This window comes from Lytechinus variegatus, chromosome 19, assembly GCF_018143015.1.
Source record: "Lytechinus variegatus isolate NC3 chromosome 19, Lvar_3.0, whole genome shotgun sequence".
In the NCBI taxonomy this organism is placed as follows: Eukaryota; Metazoa; Echinodermata; class Echinoidea; order Temnopleuroida; family Toxopneustidae; genus Lytechinus; species Lytechinus variegatus.
Window position 1 is genome coordinate 8,064,858 of NC_054758.1, and position 12,830 is coordinate 8,077,687.

The 12,830-nt window shown below is 39.3% G+C and overlaps 1 protein-coding gene across 1 annotated transcript in view; it reads left to right on the forward strand.

Moving 5' to 3' along the window:
* Positions 1 to 11,954, forward strand: part of LOC121405889 — a 32,405-nt gene extending 20,451 nt beyond the window's left edge. Inside the window, exons 3-5 of the mRNA XM_041596879.1 lie at positions 311 to 448; positions 6,986 to 7,077; positions 10,318 to 11,954. Of these exons, the coding sequence (XP_041452813.1) occupies positions 311 to 448; positions 6,986 to 7,077; positions 10,318 to 10,521 (434 nt within the window). The 3' untranslated portion in view covers positions 10,522 to 11,954. The remainder of the gene's footprint in view (positions 1 to 310; positions 449 to 6,985; positions 7,078 to 10,317) is intronic.
* The last annotated feature ends 876 nt before the right edge of the window (positions 11,955 to 12,830 follow it).

Here is a 12,830-nt window from a genome sequence, read left to right on the forward strand (position 1 = left end):
CGGTATGTTATACAATAAAATGAAAAATGATAAGTGGAGATGACATCATCTGTTCACTCATGCATATTCATGAGATCACGCAGATACCTGTTTTTACTAAAATAATGCAAAACATTGTGAGTTTTCCATATTTTTGTTTGATTTTTTCCTCTCTCTACCCAAATCACATAACTGTCAGTCTAGTACGCCCATTACCACGATAATTCGACTACGATTTTAGTAAAATTTGTGAACATTAACTACGATTATGGGTAATTCTTTTTTATGTCCCGGTTAACGGTTAACTTTACTTTGCATTGTTTTTATCCAGCACCGACGACCCCTAGCATTACGAGTACCGAGCCGTCGACTTCGCCACCGAACACACAACCGGGTAGTCGAACGCCGAGTGAACACAATGGAATAGTCTACCACTCAGTCTCACCGAAGGATGGATCAACATTACCAGGTTTGTACAGTATGTATTTTTCACATTTACTACACTGCGAAAACACTGGTGTTGATTTAACACCAGCCCGGAATATATGTCCGCACCAGAGAGGTGTTAAAAACTACACCAGTTTGGTTTCGGTCTAATACCAGATAGATTTTCTCCTGAGGACGACAAGAACACACTTGCCGAAACATCGAGATCGGGTGGTCCTTTTTAGGACCAACACTTGCCCAAGAAAGATACATGGTGTACCGTGAAACCTACTACACTATTCTTCTTCGCCATGGAAACCTTCAGAAGTAATACCTAATAGGTGTTTATACAACACCAATTAAAATTGAAACAGCACTGATTTGATTCCAAACTGGTGTTGTTTCAATACTTCTTTGGTGTGGACATATTATACAGATTCCGGGCTGGTGTTAAATCGACACCGGAGTTTTTGCAGTGTATGGGGAAATTCTCTACAACGCATCAATTCCTTTGAAAATGCAATTGAAATAACACTGGGAGAGCTGAGAGGCTTTTGTCGAAAGTTGGTGGATTGGGACAGCGGATTATTCGAAGATTTGCACTGGACGAACAATTTTTAAATATGTCGTTGTCCAGAGTCGAGAGATTCCGATGCTGTCCAGGTCCACCGACTTTCTACAAAGGCCTCTCAACTCTCCACTGTGATTTGCCTTACATTTTCAAAGGAATTGGTGCGTTGTAGAAAGTTTCCCCGCAGTAAATGCGAAAAGTCCGGCTGTAACATTTATGGGAAGGTCTCGTTGTTTACTTGTGGCCTTCGTGCAAGCAACAACCTTGATACCCAAATTCGAAGTTCCTTTTAGAAGGTTAAACAATGCACTCCATGATGAAATTAGCATGCCTCTCTTACGGATACGTTGTCTTCCATCGCATAATGCAGCACTCGGATGTTTTGCCAATGATCTTCCCATGTGATATGAAATGGATGGAAAATGTTAACCTTAGTGGGGGGGGGGGGTTAAATTTGATTTTTTTTTAACTCATGTCATTTTCACATCCCTTGTAGAGAGAGATCGAATAGGGCCGAGGTCTGATACTGTTAGAGCCAATGTTAAATGGAATTCAAACAATATCGGTCATAGTACATACTGATCCACCTAAATTATTGAATATTATACCGAGTTTTTTACCTGACTGCTAAGAAAGTACAAATGCCTGTGAGCGAGCAACCAGGGGACCAACGGCTTAGGGCCCTCTCCGAGGGACCTGGTAATGAAGATAAATGCCTTACCAAAGGGCAATAGCGCACCACTTGGGAATCGAAGCCGGGTCACCGGAATCCAAAACCCCCTCTCTACCGATCGAGCTATTGTCTGGAATCTCATTGCGATTATGCTTAGCGAAAGTCTAGACTACTTTTTTTTTTTTGGGGGGGGGTTGATCTGCCCCCACCATCCCGCGTAGTAGTTTTAAGCATCGGTAAAGTATTTTTTGTTTCTTCCCTGGCAAGAGATAACATGATTCAGACACTGTCAGATGAATTAATATGGCCGAAAGAGGGGGGGGGGGGTATAGGTAGGGGATCATTCTACAACGCACCAATTCCTTTGAAAATGTAAAAGCAAATCGCAATGGAGAGTTGAGAGGCCTTTGTCGAAAGTCGGTTGACCGGGACAGCATCGGAATCTCTTGACTCTGGACAACGACATATTTGCTCTTGTTCGTCCAGTGCAAATTAAATCCTCGAATAATCCGCTGTCCCACTCCACCAACTTTCTGCAGAAGGTGAGGGGGGGGGGGTGGTAGGGGATCATTCTTACAGGAATAGTTCCCTCTGCACAATGATGAATAGCCGGTTTGTAGTGAAAAGGAGGTCAATCCTTTCTTCAACCTCTTTTTCGATCCATATATACCGTGTCCCCCTTCCTGTACTGTAGGCCTATGTTGTGTATTGTTCAAGTGTTATTCTTTATAGGCTACCCTCTAAAAGCAGGTTTCTTTGGAACTTTTTTTGTCGTGGATTTCTTTTGACACATTCATGTTTGATGAAGAGTTCGGGGTACTTTTAGCATAAGCTTACTCACAACGAACGCTCTTCCGACAATGTCCGAGGACACTCGTGGATCCAGTTACATAATTCTTTGTTTATTTGTGATTTAGCGCGACCGTATTCAAACATTGCATTTCCTTTTGCACAAAGTTCCACTTAACATGCTTAAAGGAGAATGAAACCTTTGGAACAAGAGAGCTTGTGTGAAAACAGGAAAATCAAAGAAACAGATCAACGAAAGTTTGAGAAAAATCAGACAAAATTATGAGCATTTTAATATTGCGATCACTAATGCGACGGAGATCCTCTCACTGGCAATGCCACAAAGATGTGTGATGTCACTTGTGAACAACTCTCCCCATTACTTTAGTATATATTTCACTTAAACTGCCTTTTTATCATATGTATCAGTAGATCATGTGTTCTATAGGAGGGCATGTAATACAGATTTTTTTTTTTAATCGGGGACAAAGAGTTTGTATCATGATAAGAAAAAGAAAAAAAAGAGACATTTTGGGGGTATTTTATAGTCCATCAAAGGGAAAGTTGTTCACATGTGACATCACACATCCTTGTCGCATTGCCAACGAGAGGATCTCCATGGCATTAGTGATTGCAATATTGAAATGCTCATAACGTTCTCATTATTTATCCGATTTTTCTCACACTTTTTTGTTCTTATTCTCTGATTTTTCTGTTTTGACACAAACCTACTTTTTCCAAAAGTTTCATTCCCCTTTAAGATAATATGTCTATGTTTATGCTGGATGAATGCGAGAGGCTTCTCAATGTAATACACGAAAGTTCATGTTGAAGATGTTAATTTTCCTCTTATATTTTCTTATAATCCAATCTGAAATTTCAATATATCGAATGGAGCTAAAGCAGGTCCGCTAATCATGCACTTGCATTTTTCCGAATGTCTTGCCTTAATATTGAAGAAAGAGAGAGTTTATTTGCTCTCTTTATGTATATATATATAGGCCTAAGTACAACATTGATAAGGTATAGCCTGGGGGTATATCAATTCATAAAGCTTGTAGGATAGGCATAACAAGTGGAATGCCTCTGGCCGTCCCACCTGCATCACGCGATTCAACATAGCAGCAGTGCTGACTTTGAATACTACTCTAACTCGCACGAGATGTTCAGTGATACTTGGTTACTCTTATTTCCACGTTTTATGAATTAGACCAATACACTTACAGAGATAGGATGGTAATTCAACAAATACCCCCAATGCGGCCAAAGTTCATTGATCTCACATGACCTTTGACCTTGATCATGTGACCTGAAACTTGCACAAGATATTCAGTGATACTTGATTACTCTTAGGTCCAAGTTTCAAAAGTCAGATCAATAAACTTGCAAAGTTATAATAGTAATTCAACAGATACCCCAATTATGGCCAAAGTTCATTGACCTTTGACCCTGGTCATGTGACCTAAAATGCGCACAGGATATTCAGTGATACTTGATTACTCTTATGTCCAAGTTTTATGAACTAGACCAACACACTTTCAAAGTTATGATGGTAATTCAACAAATACCCCATTTCGGCCTAAGTTCATTGACCCTAAATGACCTTTGACCTTGGTCATGTGACATGAAACTCTAATAGGATGTTCAGTAATATTTGATTAACCTTATGGCCAATTGTCATGAACTAAGTCCATATACGTTCTAAGTTATGATGTCATTTCAAAAACTTAACCTCAGGTTAAGATTTGATGTTGCCGCCGCCGCCGCCGCCGTCGGAAAAGCGGCGCCTATAGTCTCACTCTGCTATGCAGGTGAGACAAAAACTAACAAGCTTGTTCAATTTTGGGTCCTAAACAGAAAAAAACACACTTCATAGAAATGTTTCAACTCCGGCCCACCCCCCCCCCCCCCCGAAAAAAAATCATTAAAAAACTTCCACACATCTATAAATCAAAAGATTTACTATCATTTAAAAGAAAGAAAATGTAAGTGAATTTATATGACGTAAAATAAGAGAAAGGAAGAGACAGAATGGGGGAGGGGCATTGCAAATATGTTTTGTATAAATTAAGTTCTTGCCCATATGGGAATTCGAACCGCACAGAATGCAAACTAAAACACACTTTCAATTTTCGTATTTTCACAAACGAAAATAAAGAGATGCAGTATCATCGGGGAATTCTCATTTACAATTTCCAGGTATCATCATGGACCTATCATCAAGCAACTTACTCTAAGCCAGTGACCTTCCAATGAACCCCGTCATGAAGTCAAAGGTCATACGCTCCCCATTGATCGATGACGTCTAAAAATAAATACATAAATATAAAGCGGCCCTTTTGACATTATCTGATATAAATCATAAACTTGTTTGCGTGTTGGGGATACCTGTTAACAGTCCTATACCAGAAGGTCCGGTTTTCTTCATCTGTTGCGTTTCTTACCCTTGTATATCCCTATTGCAAGAATCTTGGATTCTGCAAAATACGTCATTCTTTTTAAGTGGAAGTCCACCCCATCAAAATGTTGAATTATATAAAAGAAAAATATAACTAACATAAACTATGATAACAGTTTCAATTCCATCGCTATCAGATGTGAAATAGAAAAGTTATATTTTAACGTTTCGCTTAATTTCAGAAAACAGTTATGTGCACCGACAACTTAGTCGGTGTGCAAATGAGGAGACTCGTGACGTCCCCATCCACCATTTACTTTGTATTTCATTTTACATACTCTGAGGGGGTTTTTTAAACCCTAAATAAAACACTTGTATCAACGTTTCGGGGTGTAATCTTGCACCTCGGGGGAAAAGGGAAAATTATTTGCACCCCAAAATGCTCGGTTGCATCCTAAAATGTACAACTTTTCACCTTTTAACTTAAGGTGCATATACTTAACATTAAAAAAAAGTTCAAATTTGGATCGTCATTACAACTCTGCACCCTATATTGTGTTAATATAGCTATAATACACCCTTACACGTGCACAAATGAGCATAACTGCACTCATAAGCATCCCTTTGGGTGCTGCAATTGACGACTCTCTCTTTTGCATATCACTGAGTTGTGGTGAAATATAAGCGCAACATTTAATTCATAACTGTCGTATGTCATTATTATTGACTAGCACTTAGTTGAAATGAGTGATATCTTATCATCCTTTGTATAGAGGAAAATTGCTTTCCCTTTGTCAGAAGACTGAAGACATCTTTATCTAAATGCAAAAGGGAGCGAGCTGTAAAAACTTTTGTACACGAATTACTGAGAGTCATAGCACATTCCTTAGGACAGATTTATGTTTGTATTTCTAATTTCGTTCCACCAACTTTCCCACACAATCAAGCCCATTCAGCTTGATATATATTGTTTTCATCCTGAGATTTTTTTTGTCGGTTATCCCTATAGAGATTGAATAAATGAAACGTGAAAATCGGGGGGGGGGGGGGGCACAAGTCCCCTCCCCCCCACACACACACATACTACACCATGAGATCACCGCCCATGACATTGGCATCGTATCAAAGTTTTCGATTCACTTATTTCGCTCTATCACAAACGTCCGGAAAATATTCATCCTACGTGAGCGGCCACCTCATTCTACAATCATAACTTTACCCCGTAATCATGGCAATCATATTCTTTTTGTTCATTATGTTTACATTCTAATAATTGAATCCATACCAATGGAAATAGTGAATTCCTTTTTTTTTTCGCAAATTGAAAACTCTACTTGATTATAAGTGCTTCACATCTCCTTTATCAGAAGTGCTCAACAGTAATGTAGCTTAATTACCCTGGCTTGGCAAAGCAGCTGCTACACGCGCAGCGTATCACGAAATAAATTCCTCCAAGGTATAAACCAACCACTCACCTCACCTGAGTTGAGTGCAGCACAATATGGGTAAATTTCTTGCTGAAGGAAAACACGACATGGCTTGGGATGGAACCCACGTCCCTCAGATTGAGAGACGAGAGTCCTAACCACTAGACCACAACGCCCCCACAATCTCAGCTTTTATTTAATTGGTTTTTAACGGTGCTCTCATTAAAAAGAATATATATGTGCACCATGTAAAAGCTGTAATAATTTAAATCAATTTCCCATGTTCCAGTTACAACAACACGACCAACACCAAACTAATAAATAGTATGTCATTTATCTATGACACGATATCTTTGATCGGTCCCATACGATGTCTGAAGTGTGACTGAATCATGAGGTCGTTCAGAATAAGGTCACATGGAAACCAATGCAGACGCGACATTTTTTTGTCTGTAGCATTTCATCATTTTAGATCCTCGTTTTTGGCTGCCTCCTTGACGGTAGGAAGTGGTTTTCCGCACCACTCTGCTCTCACGATATTCCCCACGTGAAAACGACAGTGTCACTGTTTTTACAATCAAGTACCCTGATATATAATTGTGTGAGAAAACAGATCAATGTATCGATTACGATTTCGAAATCCCTGCTATATCGCAGGGAGATTATATCGACTTCCCTTCTCATGCGTTAAATCTCCTAATTTTCCTTTGTTCATATTTCAGGAGGAGATAATGAGGCGTATAATCAAAGATTGAGACCTTCTTCTGTCCATAAAGCAATCTGGCCAATTCTTTTCGTCATTGCCGTTATTGTGGTAAGTTTGAAAAAGTCAGTGCTACACAGCAAAAACTGTGGTGTTAACCGGTGTACATAGAGGACCACACCAGTTATTTTACACCGGTGTTAAATTGGTGGTGTTAGTTTTACACCTATAGTTGTTATTACACCTTTCGTTGTTACATTTACACTCTTTGGTGTTACGTTTAATCTCTAGGGTGTAATTTTAACACCTCAGGGTGTGGTCCTCTATTAACACCAATTTGTGTCAGTTTTAACACCGCAGTTTTTACAGTGTACGTGTCTCACTGGAGGCCAGTTGCTCGGCTCGCAGACGCTTTCTTCAACGTTGACAATCTATTGGCAATGCCCGTCAAATCGCAATGGACATAATTATGAGAGGTCATTGTCGAAAGTTAGTGGACAGGGACGGCACATCGTCCCGAGATTCGCACCGAACAAAGAATTGCAAACAAGTCGTTTGTCCAGAGTCCAGGACGGCACAACCGTTTTGATTCACCGGTTTTCGACAAAGACTGTTTTGTTGTGAAGGGCTATCGACACAAGATTTTTTGCGTTCCAGAAAGCGTCTCTGAAGTGATTGCTAAAATGCAGTAATAACACGCAAACTGTCCATATTTCTACCTCTTATGACTTTACCATTAAGTACACATTTTATACCTGTAACCCCCCCCCCCCCCCCTCCTCAAATCAATACCCCTGCGCCGCTCCTGAAAACGGAATGATGCTACTTCCCGGGGAGGGGGCGGGGGGCACTTACATTGACGAGTGGATACTATGCGCAACCAAAAAAAAAACACGTAGAAAGGATGTCTTTTTCACGATAGGGCACGTTACGTACGTAACGTGATACGGGTGTCAAAAACACAACAATAATGAAAAAAGGGTATCTATTTCGCTAGGAAAATTACGTGTTTAGGGTCGAATTTGCGGGGATGATAAAACAAAATTAAAATGTTTTACAAAGGATGTCCTTTTTGCCCCAACACTTCGTGTTTAGAGTCCGATTTGCGCGAGGTTTAGAAGCTGGGGTTGTACTAAACCAAAAAGGTAAAGCCGACGACCGAAGGACCCGTAACAATAGAACATTCCTGTACTTGTTTAGGGGTTCATTTCAGGGAAAATTTGCCAAGAGTATCGTTTTGTTTCCAATACTTGTTAAGGAGGGGTTTCACACGCCAGAATATGGAAATTAGGATATGGAAAATGTGGAAAATATGGAAAATATTTAGGGTGCTTTTCGAGACCCCATGGTCGCGCATGGTATCCACTCGTGAATGGAAGTGCCCCCCCCCCCGGGTGCTACTTTTTCAATGCATTTCCTCTCATTAGAATTTTGAGAAGCCACTGCATTACTAGCTAGTTTTACCCGTTCTCAAATTTCGTTTAACCCATGATGTAAACGTGCTCTATGTACAGGGATACGAAACGTAAGTATCGTCCACATCCATCACCTGTTACTGAAAATATTTATTACATATTTTCGACGACGCGCTGTGCTTTCCATTATAGTAGACTCAGTTACGACAAATTACATTGTATTTGGAATATAATAGATGCATTATATTGGGGTCATAAGATAGGGTACAGAAATTCCCACGGGTTTTCTTAAAATTCGTGATTTGTCCATATTGATATGAATTTCATCACGAATTGGGACAGACACCCTGAGGGTAATAACGTGAACGAAATCCGTCTTGGCTGACCTCTTGAGATTTATATATAATCCAATGACCGATATTCAATAAATTCTTTTTGACGTCCTAAACTATGTCTATAGTCGGTCATAAAGAGGATGAGGGTAATAAATAAGCCTCGCCTTATCTGAATGGGTGCGCCTTAATATATACAGTGCGTATCAAAAAAAAGTTTACACTTTGAAAAAGCCCTGGGAATTAAAAAATATACAAGATGTGGGTAATTTTTTCACATATATTCCTGGGTTTGGGTCTCATCTGTCTAATGAAAGTACAAGTTTTGACAGAATGTTACACTTGAGTGAGCACTGTCCATTTTTGTAAAGCTCGCAGAAATCTGTTTGCGCAGAAATGCTCGTTTTCACGCTGTGTAAAGGGGAAAGGGCGAAATCAAACTTACCCTGTGACACATTTCTCATACATTTCCCTTGCACTTTTAGTCAGTTGAAATAAAACGGATACATTCAAGCAATTTGTAACAATTTTGCAACCCAAATTGAAATTTCAACACTTAGTAAGCACAGCCTTCAAGTTTGCATTTTTTTTTGTGCCAGCTGGATCTGAGGACATAACTGAATCTGGACGAAAGTTTATATCAGACATCTCCAGCACTTATTTATTAAGTTTGTATCATTTAAAGTGGGTTTAAATTTCATTTTTCATTTAATGCTTGTTTCTTCACACTTTTTCCAAGCTTGACAATGATTAACAAAATAAAAATCAAGCCTGAGCCATTTCATGTAAATCACAGTTAAGTTTAAAGCACATATCGTCACGATGGCCTCGGCGTGTGGGGGAGTGGGGTGGGGCGCAATTCACTCTTCGAAGTGTTCTGGGCAAGGAAACAAGTATTAAAAAGGTAAAAGATATCATCAAATCAATTTTACTAGCTAAATTCCACGTGTTCTTCATGATTAAGGCCTACATTTATTCGCATAACTATTTCAACGTTCTGCGCAAATCATTTTTCACTAACTTTTCATAAGTAAGTGGTGCTCACTCAAGCGGAAATATTTTTCAAAACTTTTATCGTCATTTGCTTAAATGGATCTGTACCAATGTTGAAATGTGGAAAAATCTTCAGGATATTACAAATATATAATTTTACAGGATTTTTTCTTAGTGTACACTTTTTTTTGATACGCACTGTAGAGGTTTTTTCCCGGAAACGAAACGAGCATTATGGCATTTTTTTTGGGTTGTTTGTTTCTTCTCCGTCACCATCAATACCTTCTTTATTCTTCTTCCTTTTATTTATTTTTTTTCTCACCTTCTTTGTATAATTCTTCTCTTTCTTCCGTTCCTTCTCCGCATCCTCCTTCTTTTTTGTATGGGTATCTTAGCCCAAATATAAAAAAAAATAAATAAATGAAAACTGACTTTATCATGTTTATAAGTATTCGATCACCTTTATCTTAAATTAAGTGGGAAATTTGATGATTTGATTTTTTTATATAAAAAAGTGGTAAAAATTACGTTTTCGGGATTGAAATTTGAAATTTTAATTGAATTGCCACCATTGGTCACTTATCAATGATTTTTCTTTTTTTTTTTTATAGATTATTGTCCTCTTATGGAAGCGATACGTGAAGTCGAGGCCATCCGACGGGCACACCATCCCTGAAAAAGAACCCGAGAGCCCGACACATGTGGCCGTCCTAGACCACACTGTTGCGTACGATATGGACGGTGTTGTTGCTACCACTACCACAACCACTACTACTGTGCTGAATCGGACAGTCGACGAAGAGTCGCAGAGATGATCTCAGCTGCTTACATATTGGGAGTCGAAGTTTGTTGATGGATATTAGACTTTTATAAAATCAGAGAAGTGAAAAGGACGCAAGACGCCGCCATTCTAAAGCTTGACGTAATATATACCACGTCACTATGATTGCTGACACGAGGATCAATTTGAATGGCATCGTTTAAAAGATTATTATTATTACAATTGTTTTAAAATGGCGTTGAAAATGAACCAGGGCCATGCTGGTCTTGTGACTTTGAAACTAGACTTTTGGATTTAAGTGCAAAAGGATTGTGGAAATGGAGTATTATCTCAAGCTCTTCACAAGCCGATGGACAGCAATCGTCGTCGCGATATAATCGCCGGGAGTACTTTCCACAGCATCTCGAGCATTATGGAACCCGGGAGAATTTGTTGAACAGAGGTGTCATCCAATGTGAGCGTGATAAGAACTAGCGATAGTTTATTACGTCTGCGAGTTGCAGGGAGACTAGACGAAGCGAAAACTGATGAAAAGAAAATGAAGAGACTTTTATACAGATTGGGATTCGCTCGTTGAAATTTCATGAGAAAAATAGGCTTTTCGCCCCTGAATTGAAAAGACAGGGAGGAGTGAGATTGGTGACCTCACTGAGAAAGATGAGGAATATTTCTATAAATTATTGATAGTGATTATTTTCTTCTTAACTATTAATTGGATTTAAGATGAGTTATGCTAAGTACTACGCTACAGTCTTGTATAATATTATCATTAACATGTATTGTAGTCACCTGAAATGCACTTCGCTACAACTAACCTCGGAGAATAACAATGAAACGAAATTCACAACAATATGTGAAACGATTAAAGATATTCATATAATTTGAAAGAACGAGATATACACTGCTATATAGCAGACCTTGTTTTCTTTCATCGTTCCCTGTCGACAATAGCCAATATAATAGTGCGACAAACACAAGAAAATCGGGATAACTACTTTAGTCAATAATAGAGTCCCAAATAACAAAAACAATACCCATTTTGGGGGCTAATCAGGAGCAGAGGTAGCCCCAGTAAATGTTCATGCTCAGAGGGGCGGGGTATCACGTGGGCAGGGGCGACCAGCCCTATGGTTTTTCAAAATAGTGAGAAAAAGAATCGGAGAGAAAAGGGGTAGGAGAAAGATACGAAAGAACGAAGGAGAATATACAATGAGGTCTTGACCGTGTAACCCATGACACCTATAATTTAGTTTGAAAACAAAATATGACATCTATGGGTCGTCTTGAATGCCATGTCACTGACCCTGTTTCCTGGAAAAAAGGATTGATTCAAGGTGCTTTTGATTTTAGAAAAAATTTTATAAATATCATTTAGCTACAGATGGCGCTGCTCACTGTCAAACTACAGACCTGAAGGATCACTGTGAACTGAAAATACGAATCTCCAGTTCAGAGTGAAGGATACACGGGCCCGGGGGGGCCACTTACATTGACGAGTGGATACCATGCGCGACCAAAAAAACACGTAAAAAGGATGTCCTTTTCGCGATAGGGCACGTTACGTACGTAACGTGATAAGGGTGTCAAAAACACTAAAATAATGAAAAAAGGGTATCTATTTCGCTAGGAAAATTACGTGTTTAGGGTCGAATTTGCGGGGATGATAAAACAAAATTAAAATGTTTTATAAAGAATGTCCTTTTTTACCCCAACACTACGTGTTTAGAGTCCTATTTGCGCGAGGTGTAGAAGGTGGGTTCGTACTAAACCAAATAAGGTATAAAACCGACGACCGAAGGACCCGTAACAATAAAACATTCCTGTACTTGTTTAGGGGTCCATTTCAGGGAATATTTGCCAAGAGTATCGTTTTGTTTCCAATACTTGTAAAGGGTAAGGTTTCACACGCCAATACTTGTTAAGGGGTGCATTTTCAGAATATGGAAATTACGTGTTTAGGGTGCTTTTCGAGACCCCATGGTCGCGCATGGTATCCACTCGTGAATGGAAGTGCCCCCCCCCCCGGGTACACGGGCCTAATTACAACTGGCAAGCAAAAGATATTCATTCGAGCCGACCCAAAATTTGATATTGCTGATTGACAAAACTGAATGAATATGACTGACAATCTACTGTAGTCTAGGGAGGGTACCAACTGAACTTCCTTTTTCCAAATTGGAAAGGTATGTCATCACTTAGGAACTATTTTTTTTACTGGCGGAAGATTTAGGGCCATAATACTCTCTCAAGAGATGAATTTAATCCCGTCAGGTGTATTCTTAATAAATGCTGATTTATTTTGAAAATGAGCCGGTCGAGGTACCGTTTTCTGGTCAGATGTGG